Source organism: Cardiocondyla obscurior, linkage group LG10 (genome assembly GCF_019399895.1).
Source record: "Cardiocondyla obscurior isolate alpha-2009 linkage group LG10, Cobs3.1, whole genome shotgun sequence".
NCBI lineage: Eukaryota > Metazoa > Arthropoda > Insecta > Hymenoptera > Formicidae > Cardiocondyla > Cardiocondyla obscurior.
The window spans coordinates 6,502,132-6,525,214 of record NC_091873.1 but is presented as its reverse complement, the minus strand read 5'-3'; the positions used below and the strand labels follow the sequence as shown (position 1 = coordinate 6,525,214).

The window sequence follows — 23,083 nt, the reverse complement described above, 5'->3', positions numbered from 1 at the left end:
TGGCCGACGGGAAATTCGCAGCCCCAAACTCGCACGGGCGGCCCGCTCTTCAGCATGCCTGCCGCAAAGGAGCCGAACCGTCACACAAAAGCAAGATGGAGGATCTCACAGTCGAAGTATGCGGCGAAAACGGAGCGTATTATAAGGTTCGTTGTGTGAAAAGTATACAAAAAAGCGGGCGGAGCGCGTAGGCGGCGGATAGGCCGAGGCGCGAGCCGCGGCGCGACAATAATCTCGCCCTACTTGGGCCTGTACTTCGCGAATGCACGCCCGTCAAATGTTCGCGAGGCAACGCGGCTTCCTTCGACGCCATGTCTCGTTTGACAGGGCGTGATTTTCCCCTCGGCTGGCGCATCGATGCACGTCCGCGCGCACGGCTCGCCGCTGCCGGCCCTCCAAGCCCTTGCCTCACGACATCCCGGCGCGCTTATCGCGGCACACCGATCCGCCGACTCGTGCTCGCCGTCCATCGTCATCTCCTTCCACCTCGCCCGTCTTCCCCCTTCGCTCCTTCGACGGAATTCCGATTTTACATCCGACTGCCTTACGCTGCTCGCCACACTCCGCGTTATTCTCGCGATCATTGCTCGCTATATCATTTCGTATCGCTTTTCTTTTTCAGGCCTTTGTCACCGACGTCTTTGACGACCAGGTTTTGGTAACGTTTGAGAATGAGTAAGTTACCCTCTTGACTCGTCATATTTCACAAGAATGTAATATATATGTATATCTCTTTTTGGAATTTAACACAATGAATTTTTTACCAATAATAATGTATTCAAACTGTGGAGATATCGAGTTACATACGTCTCCACCTTTATTTTTTTTTTTAGTCTTGTTATCGCTATAGAATGCTAAAAATTTATATAATCAAGAAAATCTATGGAACGATATATATATTTTATATTTTATAACTTGCATGTATGGCAATATTAATATATTTAATAATTACTGTATAATATTTTATATGCGACATGTATGAAAAGAAATGATACGTTTTGATTTATATTGTGTACTAATTAAAAATATTAATAGAACAAATATAGATTATTATGAGATTTATGATAATTAAAAATAAATTGAAAGTATCATTACAAGTTTTATATAAGTCACGATATATTTCAATTAATCGGTATATTCCGAGCTAATTAAACGTCGAATGCACATTCCAGCTGGCAACCCGAATCGAAATTTCCATTTGCTCAAGTTCGTCTACCTCCAAAAGATGGTTCCAAAACAGAATTTCAGGAAAATCAAGAGATTGAAGTATTCTCTAGATCTAACGATCAAGAAGCATGGGGTTGGTGGAAAGCACTCATCAAGGTAGACAATGTAATAGATAGGCATATGGTTTCGTACATACTATATATAAATATATAATTTGATACATATTTGCATATAATATAATTTTTAAAATATCTATTAACATTAAATATTCTCTGTATTTTTTTTTTCCTTTTTTTCCTTCGTTTTTTAATCGATTTTTTATTTATATTAAATTGTTTAATGCTTCAGATGAGTAAAGGAGGTTTTCAAGTAGTCGAGTACTTGGGATGGGACTACACGTATACCGAAATTGTAGCTAGTGAGCGATTGAGAGCTAAAAATCCAAATCCCCCTATTGATAAAAACACATTTCACAAGATCGAAATTGAAGTACCTGAAGAGCTCAGAGACTTGTAAGTAAAAATGTTGAAAAAAAATAGAAAAAAATATATATATAATTTACTATTTTAAAAAAGCATCGGTATTTTATTTAAAATAAAATTAAATCGTGAATATTGTATTGTAGTGCAAAGATGGACAATGCACATAAGGAATTTCAAAAAGCGATAGGGGCGGCAGTGTGCCGATATGTGCCTGAACGAGGAGTACTGCTGGCCATCTCCCGTCACGAAAATATACATCGTCACAGTAGCATGCTCCAAGAAATGCACTTTAGAAACTTATCGCAAAAGGTAAAATTAATTTTTATGCATTGGTACTTAGAAAAATATTTATATAAAAATAAGTGAGTCTTGACAATTTATTGAAGAGCATGTATAAAATTATATTGCTTTTACATCCTCACAATTCTTGAGCATTTATACGATATCTCCAAAAAAAGAAAGAAAAAAAAAAACCGTACATTCTATCTTTTTTTTTTAAAATTTTATAGGTTTTGCTATTGAAAAGAACGGAAGAAGCGGCGCGTCAACTCGAGTCTACTAAACTTCAAACAATAGGGGGGTAAGTTATTTAATTTTTTTAGTTTTTGTAAATAATAAAAAATCTTGTGAGATTGTTTACCTGCTCTTGTCCATGTACTGTCCTGGTTACCATCCTGTCTGTGGTTTGCATTTACTGGCAGAAAATCATATCACAAGATTTCTAATCATCAATTGATATGTGCGCTTTAGTATCACATAACTTCATGTATATGCGATTACACAGGCACATCATAAGTAGTGTTTATCGTTTATCTTAATTTATCTTTTTTTTTTTCCTTTCTTTCATCTGTGTTACAAATATACGATATTATAGATGGAATATTCCAACAAATTTAACTTTCTTTTTTTTTTTAATTTTTCTTCTGGTATAACAGAACAAATGCAAGTCAAGATAAAAATTTCATATGCACTATAATTCATCTTTTTGTTATGGCAGTAACAATATTAGGTTCTAAGCATGATCATATGCATTGCAGACACAATCATTACTAATTGTTTTATTCCAATATTTATTTTAAGGAAAGAATGCTATATTGAGTTTGCTAATTATTTCATAGCAACTAATAAACTCTTTCGATCAAAATATATTAAAGTGTATTTACGTACACTCATACATACATACGTACATCATACATGCATGTATGTATTTGATAAAATAAATATTCTGATCACTCCTTGAATTTATGCTGCCTTTGATCTTTTACTCGTAATACATGATTACATGAAAATAAAGGAAAACGATAATTATAATGCGCATACAAAATAACTTGTAAAAAAAAATTATTTTAATAAGCAGCAAATTTACTATGTCTGAAACATCATACGATAGATGGGATAATTCATTCGATATATTTTATAATCAGAATATTGCACGTACATATATATATACATCATACATACACATATATACTTGGTATATAATTTGCAGTAAAATTAATCGATAGGAAAGCGTTGACGTGCGCGCGTATGTGTATGTATGTGTGCGTATAAGAGAGTATGTATGCATAAATGAATATAACAGTCTTTCTTCATTATTGCTTTGAAATAATATTCATATATTAATGACAATTTAGCTTGGGATGTATCTTAATAAAATGTATACATGTGTTTGCGCGTCGCAAATAAATATGCGTGACGATGTACATAAGGATAAATGTGTGCGTGCGTGTGTGTGTAGGGAAAAAGAAAAAAAAATCAACGACAAATTTTCATTTAAACGTTTGTGCAAGTAAACTCGAAAAATAAACTTTATATGCAAGTGTCTGCATGCATTAATTAAGAGCAAACAGACAGAATGGCAAGGACATAATAGGATAGGGCCATCTTATAATGAGTTTTCACTGAGTTACACCATTCTCATTTCAGCAAATTTAGATCTTCAAACTTTATATATCAGCGTGTCTCAGACTTTGAGGCAGGAGTGAAAACAAATTCAAGGTGAGATCACAGCAGCGTGGTTTAGAATTAAGTTTTAGCTTACTGTATGACAATACACAATTACATTTGCCGAACGGAAAATAAATCGACACTTTAAACGTGCATGCTTCAGCGTTGTGTAGTATATTCACTGAAATCCATGTGCTTTAAATTCACTGATATAAGACAATTATTTATATCTTTTTCCATTATGTGCTATGTAGTAAGATTTTGCATAATTGGTGAGGTAGCCAACAAATATACATGTAGCTGTGATCGGTTCCCGATTTCATTTTGTTTTTTACACACTACGTAGATTCTTAATTATTATTTACTTGTTCACAAGAACGTCGAAACTTGGCCTGCCAATGTTTGAGAAACACTGATATATCCTATATCTTGCACATATATTTATAAATGGTGGCTCTATCCCATATATTCTTATAAAAATGTATTCAAGAGACACATCAAAAATTATAAGGAAGCATTAATTAAATATTAGTTAAAAGAAGAATATACATTTTAGTTATAAGTTATGTTAACGCGTTTTTTTTTTAATTTATTTATTATCTTTTTTTTTTATTAAATAGTTTTACAATTTTTTAGACAATTTTGTTTTAATCCGATTTGTAACGTACGTAAAGACTATTAATTTCTTGCATTTTCTTTTTCTCTTCTTTTCAATCTCTCATTCGGAAGGAATAAACTTTAATAAATTCTTTTTTTTTTTTTTAATTATAATACGGAGAGAGAGAGATATAATTATCATATAACAAATATAATTTCAGAACTTATATGCCATTTTGTATTTTTATAAAATAAATATTAGAAATCGTATACGGGTGGATGGGTGTATGACGTAGTTATGAATATGAATGTGCGTGCTATGGGTGAATGCAAAAGTACTTGAATGTGTACACGCGTGTGTGTATGTGTGTATTTTATACATGTGTGCATACACATGTAAAAAACATATATGATGCTGCTACAAGTTATTGTATATTTTAAATGATAAGTGCATGCGATGCATAAGTTAATAATTTAAGTTGATAAGTTATTCATTTATTTTTTTTTTTTACATCTAATATTTTAATTAATCGAGTTTGTTTTCAGTGTAATATAAGAAAATTGTTTAACACATATTTAACTTATTTATAAGTGTACAGTGCATGGCTATTGCATTGGTTAAAAGTTATAAAAAAATTTACAAATATAGTTAGCTTCAAGTTACACATTTATTTTATATCTGCCGAAATGCAAGCCATTGATAAAAATTTTATTTTTCTTGCAACATAAATATACTTGTAGCATGTTACATCAAAAGATATGAAATGGATAATTATATTCATTAAAGTATCTTTCATATTATTTCTGAATGTTCTTTATAATTAAATAATTTACATATATACGTCCAGAGAGAGAGAGAAAGAGAGAAAAGGAGGGATACAAAAAAAGAGAAAGATAAAGATTAATTTTTTTAAATCTATTAAAAATCCTGGAAACTATATGTTAAAAACAAGATCGTATGGAAAATATAAAATACAAAATTTTTAATTGTTTTATTTTACTTTTTTTTAGATATACAGACGAATTTAACGTGCGAGAAGATCTGATGGGACTAGCTATTGGTGCTCACGGTGCAAATATTCAACAAGCGCGAAAAGTTGATGGCATTACAAATATAGAATTAGAAGAAAATTCATGCACTTTCAAGATATATGGAGAGGTAATAGTAAAATTCATCACTTACATTATTTCTAAAAATATTGTTTTACAAGTAAAAGAAAATTTGTTATTTTCCATTTAAACTATTCGCGTATCTATATGTATGTTGCATTTTATGTGACTGGTATACAGAGTTTACCAGATTTTTTTCTCAATCATAGACGCATGAAGCTGTTAAGAAAGCTCGATCTATGCTGGAATACAGCGAGGAGTCTATACAAGTCCCACGGGTGTTGGTAGGAAAAGTAATTGGCAAAAATGGTCGCATTATTCAAGAGATTGTCGACAAAAGTGGTGTAGTAAGTATTTTTGTTTTTTTTTGTTTTATTTTTTGGTTTTAATTTTCCTTTTCTTTTTGGTTAACTAATCAAACGAAACAAACCTATTTTTAAGATATTACTTTCAGAATTAATATCTTCCTTGGGTAGGAATTTTCCTTTTTCAATTAACAATATATTAAAATGTAATAAATAATATTATATATAAGTATAACAATTTTCATTTTCAGTTGATACAGTATGATTTTGTTAAAATTGTCAAATTTTAAATTTATCTAGATTACATGTAATACTTTACAGATCCTCAACATCTACCGATATATATTTACCTCAGGGTATGTAGCAATTGTCTGAAATTTTTAGCACGCGTTTGAAGCATAACGATCATTATAGGCGTTCTCTTTTGCAACAAACGCAGACGTTAATAACGGGTCGTATTCGAAAACATTAAATTAATATAGCATTCAATTGAAAATGGAAGTTATGACTTATGAGGGATTAGGTTTTATATGACATATTCCTTGTCTGTTTTCGGTAGATAACAACTGGCTCGAGTGGGAATATACATATTGATAAAGTAAGTATGTCATTTCCTATTGTTTGTGATTTTATTCCATCCAGTTCAGTCAATTTAAATATATATATATATATATATATATGTACATATATGTGTATATATATATATCATGTACACACATATATATATTCATATGGAAGCACTCGCAAATCTTACATAAACCACTCGGGCCAGTTCCTTTAAATTATATTGAAATAATAATAATTGAAATAATAATGATCATTATTTATATAATCAGGCCTATATTCATGTTTCACATTTAGCACTAAATGTGACTGCCTCAATCTGAACGTCAATTTACTTATATGAAATGTCAAAGTTGCATTCAACGTTATCACAGGCTGATTATCACATGACCGCATTTGACGCTAAGTGTGCATTATGTATATGGACCTTAATGTACTACATGTGCATCTTAAATCTGGATGCACGAGTCATTCCATGTCCATGCATTTGTTTTTTGTCGTCTCAATTATGTTTAAATAAGTATTATTTCAAAATTTTGCTCTTACAATCTTTCAATTTGTTGGAAATTTGACAATTAATTAATGATTAAATATCGTAACATATAATGTCGTTTATTTTTATCATAAGTAACAAGAATATTTTGTGATAAACATTTGTTAACAGTATTACTATGCATGGGAAATTAAATGAGTGTTTTTTTCTTTACGTTTTTTTTTAAATTTTTAATTTATTTTAATTTTTTAAATATATCTTTTATTTTGTTTTTAATGCCGAGATTAATCTCAAATATCGTACTGTGACCAGAGAAATGTTTTTCGTGTATATATAAAATACAATTTTTATAACTAATAACTACAAAAGAAAACTTACTTTCTCAGCAATGCATTTGCTGAAAAATGTTATTTGAAAGAAAAAAAAAAGTAAAAGAATGATCTAATCGTAAATATACGAAACAATTGTATTTAATATAATACATGTGTTTACGTACGTGTATAATATTTGCCATCTGAAAGATGTTATTCGAGAAAAGGTAGAGAAATTATTCATTTAAAATCAATTTTGGGAATGTAAAGGGGATGTAAAGAGTATTTAAGCAAATTTTCGCAGACCGATCGACAAATCTGTTGATGGAAATGACAAACGGCAGTGACTGAAAACTGATGGTATGGATATGAAATACGATTTTCAGCGTTTCATACTAATAATCCGTATTATCAAGTGCGTTGATCATGCGCAATTTTAACAAGTACACATTTCAGGTAAGAGTAAAAATAGAAGGAGACAACGAACCTCAACCAACGATTCCACGAGAGGAGGGTCAAGTGCCCTTCGTCTTTGTCGGCACTGTTGAAAGCATCGCCAATGCCAAAGTTCTATTGGAATACCATTTGGCACATTTAAAGGTATCATATCAAAGCTATATGTCAATATCTTCATCGTTCTTTTAAAATATCCTGCGTTGAACTAACGTCGCAGAGAGAAGCCTCAGATATGCGAGAGAGTAAATTTAATTGTGAGATTATAATGTCGTATAATTTTTACTACAGGAAGTAGAGCAGCTGCGGCAAGAAAAATTGGAAATTGATCAGCAATTACGAAGCATGCACGGATCGACCACAGGGCCAATGCCCAGCTTTCCTCCTACAAGACGAGGGATGGTTGCGGGACCTGAAGAAGGTATCAGCGGACGTGGCGGACGCGGCGGTCAATCTCGAGGACGTGGTTCTCGGGGTAGAGCCCCTACAAGACACAATGCCGGTAATTATAAAACATATTAATGCAATTGTGTGAAATTAAAGAAATATTTCGTGCCTTATTTTCAAACTATTGAAATGTAAGCCAGATTATTTGTACTATATAATATGTATCGTTTCGAAAGATCTTGCGAGAGCGCACACGCGATTCGATCCACCGTTCGCCTCAATTTTTTATCATGATCGACTTGTTTTTAGGAATAACTGATTAGTTAGTCGACGGACGATACGGAATGCAAGTAAAAAATATTTACGATTGCCTGCGTGAATTGAAAATCTAATGATTGATTGTACATTCTTCAGGATTACGCAGAGATACTTTAGACGGCAGTGAAGATCGCGTTCGAGATATACCGCCGAGAGGCGGTCATCAAGGAGGCGCCGGTAATTCAGGGTATATGAGTGGTAGACAAGGACGTCCTCCAGCTCAGCGACGAGATCGTAGAGACGAACGTCGTCGTACTACTGATGACGAAGATACCGTTTTAGACAGCCAAGACGTTTCAAGCATTGATAGAGGTAATATAATAATATCTGTTGTTTGCGCGCGGGCGAGTGTGCGATTGTATGAAAAAAAGAGAAGAGAAAAAACGCGTAACACAGGCGCCGACGTTGGTGATGTCCCCATAACCGTTTCGTCCTAAAGACGGATTAACGTGTGACGCATCGAAAAGCGCTTTTAGATTATCATATAATATGAAGCAAACTCTTGTGACCATCTAACACTAATTTATTATCATTAAATTTAAATGAATATTCTAATGTATGCTACTAACGTATGCAGTGCAGCTTTCACTATCTGTGGTTTCTTTTTAAATGTCGTTGCGAGTCCAGCGGATGGTCACAATGGTTTGTCTATGTATAGAGTCGGTATCGAGTGTGGAGGGAGGACCTAAAGGGATAAGACGAAGACGACTTCGGCGCTCGCGACAACGAAGCTCAACGCCAAGTATTAAACAGACAGGTAGGCTTATCCTCTCTCGCCTCCGTTATCGGTTTCGAGCACGCGACGTCGTATCTTTAGGACGATCGGTTGTAGACGAAAAAACGATGTTATATTTATTTTATACGATTTTATCTCGACCCTCGTTGTGGCCGTGAAGCTGACACCTACGCTTTTTTTATATGAAAACATTCAGAGTTAATCTCAACATTTGTTTAGGCAGTAATGCCGGCCCGTGCGACCAATCGACCATGAATAACAAGGAAGGGACACCCGCGAACGACGTATCCATGTCTAACAACAGTTCGCAGGGACCTAAAGGCCAAAGAGAACATCGGTCTCGTCCTCCTCGTATGCAGCAGAGCAATAAGCCTAAAGAAGCTCTGGTGAACGGTACCAGTGGCTAAGCAACCACACGTTGCGTTGTCGCCAATCGCGCTGCTAACGTTGCTACGTTACACCTGATGAGAGCTATCAACTCCCAGCACGTAACATGACGCATACCGAAGTAAGGACTACACGATTATGGAACGCGACATGATTAGTCTACGCTCGTTGTTAAGACTGTTTGCTACCGACATAAGAATACGACAGTTGTTTAAGAAATCGTCATTCTCCTTAAACACATTTAAGGACACGTAATATTAATATCCATGCATGGTTTAGTTTAATGATGGTAATTACACTGTCATGTTTGATATACGGATACATTCATTGGGAGATAGAGGAGTAGCATTTGGTAAGGATTCCCTGATTGTGAAACTGTGCCTCATTTTTATACCAAGCTCCTAACTTATGTGGCAGTGCTTCGGATGTACCGTGGACGCGGTACACCTTAGTCACTCGTTAACGTTTAACGATCCATAATAGGCTGGATAATCGCGCGGCTCGTAACGTCAATTATCGCTCTGGATAGGTTTTTCATCGAGATATGTCGCTCAGTACTTACAGCGTATACTGTTTGGTGTGATTCCCATATCGAGTTAATTTCATTTAGCTTAATAGCCAAATCGGAGACGGGCAAATTATTCCATGTACTTTTTCACTAAAGTACCTCTATATTCAAATTAAATAAGTAATTGTTGCTTTGATACTTTGTTACTTTATTACTCGGCGAGTAACCTCGGGTTATTCCGATACGCTCTAATCGGAGACAATTATGAATGCCGAAATGAACGCGACATAACTAAGATGCAACTTGATGCGGTACAAGGAAAATGGATTTCCGTTGTTGATCGTAACAATGGTGGATAGGCGGCAGCTCCAAGAAATTCTGGTTCAAAGGCGTTCCCAATGATGTTCCTTTCTATTTACTTGAAAAAAAAATTGAGTTTTTCATTTATGATTATTAATAGTTATTTAACAACACTAGATTTTTACGTTTCAAACTTGAGTGTTGATTAATAGCATCATCATGATTGCGAAAATGACTTATTCAAATCTAACACGGTCAGATGTGCACAAGGAGTCGGTTTTTATTTCCGAGTACACTTCACGTAATTTAGCGCCTTTTCTTTCTTTTTTTCTCTCTCTTTGTTTCCCTTTTCTTTTAATTATTACTCTTTTTTTTTTAATTATTTTTTTTTTACTACAGCCTAAGCATACTATATCAAACTTTAGAATTCGATATCGAGTTTGTTTCTACATTGTTTCGCATGATTTAAAAAGAAAGTAAACATATACTTAGTAATACCAATGTATGATGTGCCAGAGAGAAGGATTGATACATGTTTTATGATATCTAGCTAAAGTGCAGACTTAGCGCATACCTTTATTACTATAATACTACTTAGTCAAAATGTGGATGTCTGAACAAATAAACTAGCTTTACTATACTAAGCTATAAAATAGATACGATCAATTGTTTTAAATTGATTATCGACATTATTAAAAATAAGTTATCAATTTAAAACAGTTGTTTCTTCTTCCGGATATGACAACAACTAATCGGACGTGTCTCATGAATTTTGCAAAAACACACGGCGGTTGATGCAATATATCGACACCTAACAAAACAGCTGTCATTTTATCTGAATATTCTTATGGCAGCCAAAAAGAAACTGAGATATCCCCCAACTTGCTTGTTTCAGATACATTTGTATTGATTGCAATTTGTGCATAATTTAAGAATAAAACATTTCTGTACATAGACTGAGTCATTAGTACGATGAACCTTTAAATTCTTTTGATATACACGGCGCGGCACAATTCACTTTCAAGTACGATGATTTCTCCCTTCTCTCGCCCTTCTCCCTATATAGCTTTCACTTTACACACTTGTTCGCTTGATAACTGCTTATCCGTACAAAAGTATATACCAAGTAATTAAATTGTTTTAAACAAATTAGTTTAATTTTACATTCGGTTCACTACTATTGAATTAAGACTGATTGACTTAATAAATAATTTACGTGTCAGTAAAAAAAAAAAAAAAAAGAAAAAGACAAAAATGTTAATTATTCTTACATTCATTTGCAATGCGCTTGTCCCTTACCTGTCTGTAAATAGTGGTATATTACGGTATTCGTGTCGTAATCCATTTATTTTCTACAGTGACATAAGAAGAAAAACTTGTTCTATTACATTTATAATAAATAAATAAACCTGCAACAATGAACAATGAAATTTAGACCCAGACTAAATAAGCGATTAAGGAGAGATGTGTATTGCACATAATTTGCATTATCCGTATACACGTGAAAGTTTCAGGTACAGAAGTGAGGTGAGATTGCTCTCGCGCGCAAGCAATATCAATGCAGGCCTAATGTATTCCCGCCGAGGCCTTGTTCTTTTCGCCACTGAGCCAATCTGATAGCGTACCATCCCTGGAACAAAAATCGAAAGTTGCAATAGATGTATACATATATTTTTTTATTATTTTACTTTTATTTCAAAAGCATGTTTGACGAGATTACTCTGTTATCATTAACAATCGAATAATAAGAATTAAATATTATTTATTCGATTGTTAATGTATTTTCAATAACGTTTTTTAATAATTTATATATTTATTAGCCAGCCACTTATGTATTTATTATTTTATACATTATATGTACTTTCTATCTTTCCTTACTTCAACATCCGCCTCGGAGAGACCCGTTTCAGCTGCGAGGAGTACGACGTCGTCGGTATGAGGTGCTCTTGGCCATCTGTTAAACTGCTGCTGGAGAACCGCTTCCTGATTCACCGTCAGGCGAATCACTCGGGTGCCGGCGTCAGGGCTCGAGCTGGCTGGATATCGCGCTGGATAAGACTTCAGCATGTTGCAGTTCTAGAAAAGAAATTGCGTAAAGTTAGTCCTTTGTGCAGCATACCTTTTCTATCCTTTTTTTTTATTTTTTAATTGATATACCGAACATTATGGAAAAAGAATATGTTAAGAATATTTAAAATTAAAAAAAAAAAAAATTAATTTTTGTTTTACAATTGCAATGTTTGAAAGCCGTCTTGAGTTACTGTAATTCAGTGTTCCATTCGAAGGTTAATGTGACGGTATACGTTCAAGTATAGACTCGAGGATATATGGAGACACGCCAGAAGCTAAAAACAGCACGACCGTGACCTAACATCAAGATCCGCAAGATTTTGGACGAGTTTCAAAAGTCGCGCTTGGCACGTGGCATTGAAATACATACTCGCGACATAAATCGAAAAAGATCAACAAAATTTATGACTGTGCACACGACACGTGTGTGGATTCGAGGAGATTTAAAGGCCTGAAAGAGAGGACACAAATTTTTGGCGCACCGAGATCTATAGAAAGAAGGAGGAAAATGTAAACGCGAAGACTATCGGCCAGCCAATTCTTTACGAAAAATCCGCGAGGCAGCCTTGGTACAATTAACTTAATTTTAAATTAATTTTTCATCCCTGTCTTTAATAATATAATAATTCTTTTCTTAATTTTCTAATCACGTTTATCGGCCAGCCAATTCTTTACGAAAAATCCGCGAGGCAGCCTTAGTATAATTAACGTAATTTTAAATTAATATTTCATCCCTGTCTTTAATAATATAATAATTCTTTTCTTAATTTTCTAATCACGTTTAGATCTGAAACATTCGTTGGATCTCGAGCACAAGGATCTATTGTAACAGTTACATATAAAAATAAAAAAAAAAATTGCATCGGAACAGCGACTATTAAACGGCTGAGTCGACGCTACATCCTCGCGCGAAGAGTCATTTTTCTCCAACGATCTGAACCTAAACGGAGAGGTCAATCGCTTCGCTTCCTCGCCTCGCCTCACCACCATCATCTCTCGTGCCTCGCCTCGTCCTCCGCTTTGCTCTCTCGTGAGAGAGCCTTTTGTTTCGCTCTTAACGAAGCGTAAGCGTACCACGAAAAAAAAAAAAAGAACGAGACGTACTAATCTCGAGCGCCTACAATTTGACGAAAAGTAATGAGCATTCTCTCCTCCCTGATTGCCAGAGATCTCCAGCTACATCTTTCCACTCGCGGCGCTTTTGAGTTATTAAGATAATGATTTCGATCATGCAACGTGGGATCTTGCGTACCAAAGTGGCTGCATGTGAACTCGTTTTCTTATTAAACGAACGAAAGTCTCAGCAGCAGCGCAGTCACCGCCCGGGTGGTTTCATTAGCGAGAAAGTGTGGAATCGCGCGAGCACCTTTGTTTTAATTCCGTAATTTGTAGCGCGAAATCTCGCCGCCTGCTCGGCCTTATCGTCGGAGAGATCCAACAACTTAATCGCCGAGATACTAATCGGAGACGATCTCGCGGTCGCAGAAAGAAACGGCGCAATAGCGTTTAGTAGAACGCGAGGACGCGCTTTTATTAATAACCATCAGCGAGCGCGAGAAACGTCTCGCGACTTTCAAAGCTCCCAAGAAAAGTAACGTTGCGAAATATCGTTGAACGAACAACAACCCACCGAATGAATTAATATTCCATGTGTAATATCCATCGCAAATTGTATCAACTTCACGTCGTTCTGGCCAAGCTTACATCATTCGTTTCGTCACAACTCGGTCGGCGGGGACGTTAAATTGATATTATTTTCACTTTCTACTCTCCCTGAGATGAAACGGCCCTTCGAAATCCGTCCGTCGAATATTGCGCGCACTTAGCGAAGCTAAAATAAAATTTAAAAAAAAAACCCCGCCGAAGGCTTCCTTTCCCGCGGTGCGCTATTTCCCACGCTGTTATTGCTACAACGTCGTGGTTACGTTACAATTACAATGTGCACGGTAAAAACACGACGCGCGATAATTCCGAGTCGAGGACTTTAAAGAAAGGCACGATTCGTTTCCTTTCGTACGTATTCTCAGCGCGTTCGGAGTATCGCGGCGTTAATAATTTTCGCTATGCGTCGCCGCGCATATACTCTATTTTGCGGATTATATTGTATGTATCTCGGCGGTGTTCGCTCCTCGTCTCGTCGACTCTCGAAAACGGTAAACGGAAAAACCGCTGTGACCTCTCGAGGCGATCTCTCTGCCTCGGAGTCCTCGAACGACGGGCGCTGGATCATTGATGAACAATAGACGATAATGAGCCAGCCTCTTATCATACTAGAGATTAAGATAGGGATTAAATTAAAGTTTGACAAATTGATATTTTACTCGACCAGATATTGGCTTCGTTTTCTCTTCTAATTGGCTTATCTCCAATTTAATCTCGAGCTTAATATCTAGCCTAATACGAGCGTTACGCGTAAACCCAGCGGACTTGTCGAATTCGTATCGGCGTCTCTCTCAAGTCGAGCACGAAATTTTTTTTTTCCAAACTCATCCGCACTGTTTCTTGAAGCGACTCGATATTCAACGGTTCAAGCGAAAGGAGAGATTAATTCACTTCACCGGACAACTCTGATGGTGTAAAAGCAGCTGCAAGTAATATGTAACTGCATCTAATACGTACCTCTCGCACTTTTCTTGTTCAAGCCGACTTGGATCGACGCGGAAACCTTTCAAAAGAGGCTGGCTTACTCCGACCGTCGCTTATTATAAGACCATCGGCGAAGAACGAGCGGAGAGCGCGACGAGAAGAGTTTAAAGACTCGTAACCCGACGGCGACACACACGCGACTGACTTTCAGCTTTCAGCAGTTTCAGTCAAACGCACCGTCGTAGCGTAATGTAAAACACAAAGCGCACAGAGTGGGAGGCGAACTGTTCTTTTTATATATATACATGTGCATCCATCTACGTACACTGAATTGTAGATACGGCGTTTTCTGCGGCGCAGCGGACATATCAGTGATAGACAAGATTTAAAATTCGTGCATGATACTTCCACGCTTATCGATAGAAAGGAGATTATGTAAAAAGAATGCGAAATGAGAAAATATAGTAATTATAGTAATTATCTAGTCGAAGAGATCATTCGCGAATAATGTTTAAAGTTAACATTAAAATAAAAAGATTTTGTAATGATTGTAATTTATATTATGAATAAAATGTCATATATTATATATATAAAGGTCTTTTTTATTACCTTTGCGGGCTACATCCTATCAAAGCATATCCCGTTCCTACCGGGAATAGATACTTCCGAGCGTTTTCGGAGCCTTCGTGGCAAAAAATTTTGAAAATTGGCGAAAGGGGACCCTTGACCGTGTTATCTCTTTATTCAAAATAAAAAAGAAAAAACAAAAAGATATTTTGTATTAATTTTTACAAATACATACTTACTTTGATACATGAGGATACGCGTTCCCGTAAATTTCGAATAAGTCCAGATCTAGATATACTGAAACCACTGAGGTCCAAGTGACAATCCGTCCTTGATCCGATTACTTTACTATTGATTGCTGCTCTCTCATTGCGTCAAGATACAACGCATAATTTTCTACGCACGTAGAATTAAGAGCTACCGCACGCAGTAAATATTCATCTTCTTCTAAACAACAAGCAAGACGTCATTCGCAAACGGAATCGTCGTTTTCTGCGGTGCGCTTATCTCAAAAGCCACTAATTTTTCTATGAAATCGACAATAGTCGATTGGGATCGCATAGGATTCGCAAGGAACTGAAAAAGGGAAAATTTCTTTTAATTTTCAAAAATATAACGTTTATTCGACGTGAACGTACTACGAATTTAAATAACAACATTTCCTAATAAGCTAATATTAATATCTTAATAAATCGTTAATTAACATTTTATCTTGTGTACGAAAAAGAGATGCTTGCATGTATAATGACGAAGTAATCTGATGAAGTATATATAGAAAAATATTGTACGCGCAGAAAGTTAATAGAAAAAGAAATGATAACATTTAATAGAAATAAGTAAAATGAATCAGAATTGATTGGTCAAACTCAAATCAATCGAAATGAAACAAAGAAAATTATTTTGTATGCTACGTTATTATATTACGTTATATATATGATATATAAGATATACATCATCTCATTATGCATAAAGTTTTAAGATTAAAATTACATGATCTATTATTTTCATAAAAGTAAATGACCGAGATAAGAAATTTAATATCGTTACCTCGTTTTTGGAGCAAGTCATGGAATAAGAACAAGAAGAATATAATGGTTCCAGTATTGCCTCTGAAAAAGCCTGTATTGATCTTGAACAACCGATAGTGGATTCTTCATCTCATTATTCAACATGAAAAAACAAAAAGAAATAAATATGATGCTTCAGACAATGTCTGCGAGATGTGACAAAATTAAATTATACTCTATTGTACCTGAATCTCGTTTTTTAAAGGCCGTGAAAGATTATGATAATTAATTTCATCATCTACATTTAGATAAATTCAAAGAATTGTTTAATGCCCCTTTCTTTGAGGCTTTACTTGGTTGATGTATGGTGTGAAAGGCTAAAGACGCTTTTCTTCAATCACAGGTTACTAGTTTTGTAACTTACAAACCTTAATGAAAGATTTAATGAAAATAAAAATTATTGCCAGAATAAATAAAAATAAAAAAATTAATTTTCTCAAGTCTTGCTTTACGATTATGTATATTGAATATTAGTCAGCGCTTTTGATACACGTTACTGAATCACTATTTTTATGATTTGTAATGATAAAACATGATAAAATGTTCCTATGTAAAATTAAACTCTCACTCGCAAAATATTTCGTTTCTCTATTATATATTTTATAAAATAAACCTTGGGTAAGTGCATCTTTCCTTTTCTCATCTCGCCTCTTCTTTCCTCTCATTCACTTTTGATATAAAACCATGTACGTCCGTGATTAAGAAATGGAAGCACAATATTACATGTATGTGGAAGCATGGATACCTTTACGTCGCGATATATACGATGACATTACCGTAACAACAATCCAAAAATATATTTAGTAATAGAATACACCTATAGCATCGACAAAGAGCCAAAACTCGGAAATTATACGTCAAGTATTGTGTACTTTCTTATTACAAGATAATCGTTGCGCGTGACTGTTCTCTTTTAATTAAATAGCATTTGTCGCTGCTTACTTACATACATTTCACAAGACGTCAGAATGGAAAGACTTGAATTTTCACACGTGATAATAATCACGTATAACACGTAAGTGTACAATGCTTTGCTTGCGCATAATCAAGCTGGAGTAATGTACAATCAACGAGCGAAACTCCGAATTGGACGTCGTCGGTGTTTCGCGATCGCGCAAAGTTAGTGTCAAAAATAATTACAATCTATCTATCTATTTATCTGTCTATATATCATATCACAAAATGCGCGTGGAAAGCCATCTTTCATTTCACCTGCCTGAACCTTCGTTGGCCGAACGGCCGGCCAATTGTCTCCGATTGTTCTGATGAGAGTGCACATTCGATGAATTTTGTCTAGCTTGCACAATCATATTATCTTGAACGTCATTCTCGTCGTTTTCTTCCACGGCAGCCGCAGGTACGTCCGCGTCGCCGTGTTCTTTATTTTGCACGTTTTCAACTTTGTACAATATATCATGGCAAAGAGGGCACCGGTCTTGAACATATAACCACTTTCGCAGGCATACACCGTGGAAATAATGATTACACTTAGTGATCTTGGCGCTTTGCATTTCTTGGTAACAAATTGCACAAACGTCGTCCAAACGTTCTAACTGTTCGGCCTTTGCTTCTGGCAACGAATTAATCTTGTTCACAGCTGTCCGTCGTTTCATAAATACGCTCCACCCAGCTTTCGCTTCGCACCAGATATTAAAGTAGGCATGTATGCACATCATGATGGCGCGAATAGCTCCGCCGGACTCGAAGATCAATATCCAGAAACCGTTGAAAAACAGTATGATGCCGAAAGCGAACTCTACAGTATTGCCGAATGATCTTATTATGTAGACGCAATCGTCAAATTGTTCCCAGAATGCGCTCCTGTACGCGTCGATTAAGAAGAGCGAATAGATCGCTAGCGAAACCAGTACTTTGACTATTACCTCGATGCTAAAAATTGATACAGCCAATAGCCACGTGCTGACTGTAAAGTGGGACCATAGGAACACGAGCAACGATACCGGGAAAAATATTAAGAAAGCGCATACCGCCAAAGCTCGTAGGTGTCTATGTAGCGCTGGATTATGAGAGGCGCTGAGCGACATTAACAGCGGATTCACTATATTGTGCACAAAGTGTAAAATTGCCGTAAATAATAGGCAAAAATTACGATATAATCGTACCAGACGTTTCTCTCTGTCGAGACTCGTTAATCCGGTCTGCAGTGCAAGAATGTAAAATAATATAGCGGATACTGTGCCGATACTCTTCTCATCTTCATCCTCTGTCAAAAGTATCCATTGGAAGAAGCAGCCAATATAATGGCAGATGAACGAGATTATACTGGTCATACCGAGAACGGCTGTCAATGTCTCGCACCCGTTCACCAACAGTGTTCTTATCATGACGTAATAATTGAACGTTTCCTCGCCGTACTGATTTCCATACAGAATTTGAACGACTTGTTCTCCCACTCGCAGCATCCAGAACGTCCGAAGTACACACGGCACATTTAAACGCATCCATTCCGTTTCCGCGAGTGCGGACAATCCATAATTAATTATAAAATTACGTGCGTGCCGATAGCCCATGTACATTGTTCTTAACATGGAAACACCGTTGTACCAGATGACAAATTTACACACAGCCAGTGGAAGTAACGTTGCACATACTGGAGCAAGATACAGATATTGCACCTAAAAAAAAAATGGTATCACATTTTATTAATATACACTGGATGGAAGACAGATTAGCGTTTGCTTCAACGGCGGCGGTTAGCGTACGTGAACTTAACGTGGTATGCGTCGTCTCACACAAAACACGCATACACATATACCGCGGAACGCCGACCGTCTCGAGGACTGAGAGACCGGAGGCACGTAAGACTAGGGAGAGCGCCCTCCACTATTACTCGAAGGCCAAGTGAGGGGATCGAGAGGAAGAGAGAGTCGCGTACGCTAGCCGCAGCAAATGCTATATGTGCCTTTCAATATACATAGAAATATAAATCGTAAAATAAAATAGAAATATATATAAATCGTAAAATAAAAAAATATCTGTTTATAAGGCTTAAAATATTACAGTATCTTATTAATTTTGCTAGTAAGCTTACCGGTAAAGGATGAATACCCAGGATGGATGGTGACATAAAGCTCAAAACTAGAAGCTTTTGAACTATGGGATGCCTTGGAGCGAGATGTATGTAGCAAAAGACGCTGGCTAGCAGGCATTGCAATATATAGTTCTGAATAATTAAAAAACCTGGACCATTATAGAGAACGTCCGATAGATTCAGACATAATATATTGTCAAGTATGCTAGCTGTTGATTTGTGAACGCTCATGTACGATACAATTGCTTTCACCGTGCTAACATTTGACCAGTATGACACAAATATCACTCCCACAGATATTAAATATAGATACACGGTTATTAAATGTCTGGTACATAACATAAACGTGTAAAGAGCTGCCAGGAAACCTACGAAAAAATATATATGTAATATAAAATTATTTATCACAAGTGGTAATTTGATAAATTAGCTCAACTATAAGTTTTCTTCTTTTAAAAAATAATCTATTTCATTTAAATGTCATTAAAATATTTTTCTTACCTATGCAACAGCATAAAAACTTAAACACAATTATCAGATAAGCCTTGTAAGCAAGATTATTCAAATCAAAATGTTCCATTAGAAAGGAGTCTGTTGTAATTGCAGAAATGGAAGTGGCAATACTCGACAAATTGGTAGTTTTAAATCCATATTCATTAAATCTCAGCACAATATTATCATTGGGCAATCCGAGGCTAATTCGAAGTAATTCATCGATAATAAACAGAGGTGGAACTCTCATTACAACATCGACAAAGCTGAAAATTCTGTCCCGAATTGGAGTCTCCATTGCACCAGTTAACCGTCTAAGGTAATGTACTTGAGGAAGATTTTTTTATACACGTATCGATGTCATACATGGAAGCAGTATCCTGTTATACAGTTGTACAGAGGCCAGACCTACAACATATTACAATAGTAAATTAATATTATTTAATTATAATAAATTAATATTATTTTAAATTAATATTAAATATTATATTATAATATAATATTAAAATTAATATTATTAAAATAATAAATTCATATCATTTATTCTAATTTGCAAAGAGATATCTTTAAAAATATTAAAAAGCAGCTGTTTGAACTAAACATTCTTTATAAATTTTCCAAAGTTTACATAATTTAATGTAATCAAAGCTTTAAAAAGTTTAAAGTTTTATTGTCGGCTGAATTGGCATTTCCAAATGCATTAGTTCGACGTTTATTTTCTTCCGTCCGATATATATAAAAAGACCAAAAAAAAAACTGACGCAGTCAGTTTAGCTGAAGAGAACAGGTTTCTAAACATAAACATATTAAAATAGATGCAGCAAGTTTTGAGGTTACGTTATCTGTCAAAACATTCTACAAATCCTGTGCGGCAAACAGTAACTGCAGCTTTTAAATATAGTTTAGCACAAAATTAATTTTACCACGACGTTGGGATTTGTTTTAAGAAATGTGTGGCTCAAACCTCTCCATTATTATTACCATTATTATGACACAAACTGCTCTCTTTCACCTTCGCTGACTCGCTTGCTCCCTTCTCGTCCTCCACTTCCTTCCCTTTGCCACTCCTCTTTCTCCACTTCTCCCGCCGTATTTCCGTAAATTTCATTAAACGCTCACCCTGAAAAGCAAAGACTTTGTCAGAACACGTACACTTCGAAGGCAAGTCCCAGCCGGAGTTTTTCCTGGCCCGGGACGTCTTTAATACTCACCGACGGAAAGAGATATCGCTCTCCTCGTTGCCGCGATACACGTCGTGTGGCGAGACCACGATAAATTTTCCAGTTGCCGAAGTCGAACTTATGTATCTGTAAGTACACAACGTTGAGTTTAAGTAACTGAAAATGAAAATCGTTGCGCGTCAGCGCTTATCGATTGAACATAGCTCGCGTAACAATACGCAGCGCACATTACACGCAATAAATAACGTAACAATAACGATAACAATAATAACGTAGAAAAGATAACGCGAACGAGGCGCGAGTACCGACGAAACGATCCCGTTGAATGGGAAGCACGTCGCTCGTGAATTTGCGAGCGAGCGACGACGGGCGAGGAGGCAAAAGGTCTTACCAGCGGCCGACGGTGAAAAAGGGACGTTACGTCAGCCGTGCAGATGACATTTCACTGCCACTCACCGCGTACGCGACACTTTACCCGAGTCCGAGCCGTGCGCGCGATGACGATGACTCGGCACTCGGTAACTGCGGCCCGCGCCTTCACCTAGCCTACCTTTCCTCGTCAACGATCACCAGCTGACCCTTCCGACTTCGAGTCGACGAGCTAGGTGGACACCCCCGTGCCGCCGTTCGTTCACCGTACTCTTACTTCCTCGCGTCCTGCGGCTCTCCGCTGAGCTCCACGTCGCATCTCACCTGGTTTCACCGAGTGAACGACGCTGCAAACGTCGAGACTCGATAGGCGGCCACTTGTTGCCCGCCACCATGTACACTTCGTTCACCTTGTCGATCGTTGGTAAACGGATGGTCTAATAAATGTAAATATTTTGTTATTGATCGAAAGGAGAGAAAAAAAAGGAAGGAAAAAAAAAAAAAAAAAAAAAGTGGCGAAGAGAGAGCTGGCGCGATAGCGAAAGGCTCGATAAATCGAGCCAGGGGAATATCGAAAGGATATCAATCGCGATATTACCGCGGTGTACCCCGGACGTAAAACTCCCAGTGCTCGCCCGGTGGCTTTTGCTTTCCTTCGTTTTTTTTATACGCTTACTTCCATTGACTCCCAAGGCTCGTTCCTTCAAATCCGTACGTGTTTCTTATGACTCGATCGCCTTCTCGCACGAGTGCTTCGCGGCCTCTCGAAGTGCCTCGCGCTCGCTTAATTCGAGTACCGCGGAAGGAAACTGCGAAGCAAAAATACGATTTGTTACAATTTATTTCCGTAACCGCGACATCGATAAAAAAAAATAATTTTGCTGCTCCGTCCACGTAACGCGAATGCAAAAATTCGGCTTTACTTCGCTACGAAAGTATGTATATCATGCGGTTATCTTACATACGTTCTCGTACGCTCGATTATCAGAAAAAGCAGAGCCTCTGGCCCATTTCTTTCTATTATTCTCCTAAGCATCGTAGACGAGACAGACTTCGTGTGGCCATCTTTGTGACGAGAAGATTGTCAAATTAATACTGCCAAATAAAAAAGAAAAATTACTCAGTAAGAGAAATAAAAATTACTACAGTAATTAAAGTACATCGTTTAGAATATTAATATTTAAAATAAATATTCAACGTTTTTCTCTTTTTTTTTTAATACTTGAAATAAATAGTTTTCCATCCGGTGTGCCACGCAATGAAATAAAATCTGCGGCAACTTCACGTCGAACTCGGTAGCTGCCACTTTCCATTTGCACCGAAGGTCAAATAATTCTCTCTCGCGGCGTCTTCTGTCCTTTTAACTTGGATAATCGTTGAAGAAGGATGACGGGCGAGTGATTTACACAACCGGCGGTCTCGTACGATCGCAGGGTCGTTGACATCGCGAAACAATGCAATTCGCACTCGTCGAATATTACCTCGACGGAATACGGCGTTACATGCCTTTGCTCCACGTCGCGCAACAACGTCCCCGGTTCTACAGATCCGTCGCTAAGGAATCAAGAAAGCAACACCCCAATTTACAAGAAATGTAATAATACGTAATTTTATTGGCTCTGGAAATAACGCAC

General features: G+C 36.5%; 3 protein-coding genes across 14 annotated transcripts; 1 reads left to right on the top strand and 2 right to left on the bottom strand.

Moving 5' to 3' along the window:
* Positions 1 to 23: 23 nt before the first annotated feature.
* On the top strand, positions 24 to 11,019 carry Fmr1 (fragile X messenger ribonucleoprotein 1 homolog). 9 transcript variants are annotated; one of them, XM_070662993.1, is made up of 15 exons: positions 24 to 146; positions 623 to 675; positions 1,173 to 1,332; positions 1,516 to 1,679; positions 1,793 to 1,958; positions 2,159 to 2,229; positions 3,576 to 3,647; positions 5,205 to 5,352; positions 5,513 to 5,650; positions 6,168 to 6,206; positions 7,433 to 7,576; positions 7,721 to 7,931; positions 8,231 to 8,446; positions 8,793 to 8,891; positions 9,090 to 11,019. In XM_070662993.1, exons 1-15 carry the CDS (start codon positions 96 to 98, stop codon positions 9,275 to 9,277), a joined length of 1,920 nt encoding a protein of 639 aa, XP_070519094.1. In that variant the 5' UTR covers positions 24 to 95; the 3' UTR covers positions 9,278 to 11,019. The 9 variants fall into 9 exon arrangements, with proteins under 9 accessions (XP_070519094.1, XP_070519101.1, XP_070519095.1 ...); XM_070663000.1 differs by having other exon boundaries at positions 9,094 to 9,260; XM_070662994.1 differs by having other exon boundaries at positions 25 to 146; positions 1,173 to 1,323.
* Positions 11,020 to 11,393: 374 nt separating this feature from the next.
* On the bottom strand, positions 11,394 to 14,959 carry LOC139106330 (homeodomain-only protein). The gene is made up of 3 exons (XM_070663027.1): positions 14,755 to 14,959; positions 11,944 to 12,141; positions 11,394 to 11,695 (listed from the first exon to the last, which is right to left on the bottom strand). Exons 2-3 carry the CDS (start codon positions 12,130 to 12,132, stop codon positions 11,621 to 11,623), a joined length of 264 nt encoding a protein of 87 aa, XP_070519128.1. The 5' UTR covers positions 12,133 to 12,141; positions 14,755 to 14,959; the 3' UTR covers positions 11,394 to 11,620.
* A 924-nt stretch (positions 14,960 to 15,883) lies between these two features.
* On the bottom strand, positions 15,884 to 22,233 carry Trc8 (TRC8 ring finger protein). 4 transcript variants are annotated; one of them, XM_070662984.1, is made up of 7 exons: positions 22,126 to 22,233; positions 21,631 to 21,886; positions 21,111 to 21,206; positions 20,881 to 21,019; positions 19,909 to 20,307; positions 19,408 to 19,775; positions 15,884 to 18,991 (listed from the first exon to the last, which is right to left on the bottom strand). In XM_070662984.1, exons 5-7 carry the CDS (start codon positions 20,195 to 20,197, stop codon positions 17,564 to 17,566), a joined length of 2,085 nt encoding a protein of 694 aa, XP_070519085.1. In that variant the 5' UTR covers positions 20,198 to 20,307; positions 20,881 to 21,019; positions 21,111 to 21,206; positions 21,631 to 21,886; positions 22,126 to 22,233; the 3' UTR covers positions 15,884 to 17,563. The 4 variants fall into 4 exon arrangements, with proteins under 4 accessions (XP_070519085.1, XP_070519084.1, XP_070519087.1 ...); XM_070662983.1 differs by lacking the exon at positions 22,126 to 22,233 and having other exon boundaries at positions 21,631 to 21,905; XM_070662986.1 differs by lacking the exon at positions 22,126 to 22,233 and having other exon boundaries at positions 21,774 to 21,904.
* Positions 22,234 to 23,083: the final 850 nt, after the last annotated feature.

Coding starts and splice junctions, on each gene's coding strand:
- Fmr1 (XM_070662993.1), top strand. CDS start 96: ATGGAGGATCTCACAGTCGAAGTATGCGGCGAAAACGGAGCGTATTAT. Junction 5,353..5,512: donor CTTTCAAGATATATGGAGAG/GTAATAGTAAAA, acceptor TCTCAATCATAG/ACGCATGAAGCTGTTAAGAA. Junction 6,207..7,432: donor GGAATATACATATTGATAAA/GTAAGTATGTCA, acceptor TACACATTTCAG/GTAAGAGTAAAAATAGAAGG.
- LOC139106330 (XM_070663027.1), bottom strand. CDS start 12,132: ATGCTGAAGTCTTATCCAGCGCGATATCCAGCCAGCTCGAGCCCTGAC. Junction 11,696..11,943: donor TCTCCGAGGCGGATGTTGAA/GTAAGGAAAGAT, acceptor TTTTTGTTCCAG/GGATGGTACGCTATCAGATT.
- Trc8 (XM_070662984.1), bottom strand. CDS start 20,197: ATGGAGACTCCAATTCGGGACAGAATTTTCAGCTTTGTCGATGTTGTA. Junction 19,776..19,908: donor GTTTTTATGCTGTTGCATAG/GTAAGAAAAATA, acceptor ATTTTTTCGTAG/GTTTCCTGGCAGCTCTTTAC. Junction 18,992..19,407: donor TGGGTATTCATCCTTTACCG/GTAAGCTTACTA, acceptor TTTTTTTTTTAG/GTGCAATATCTGTATCTTGC.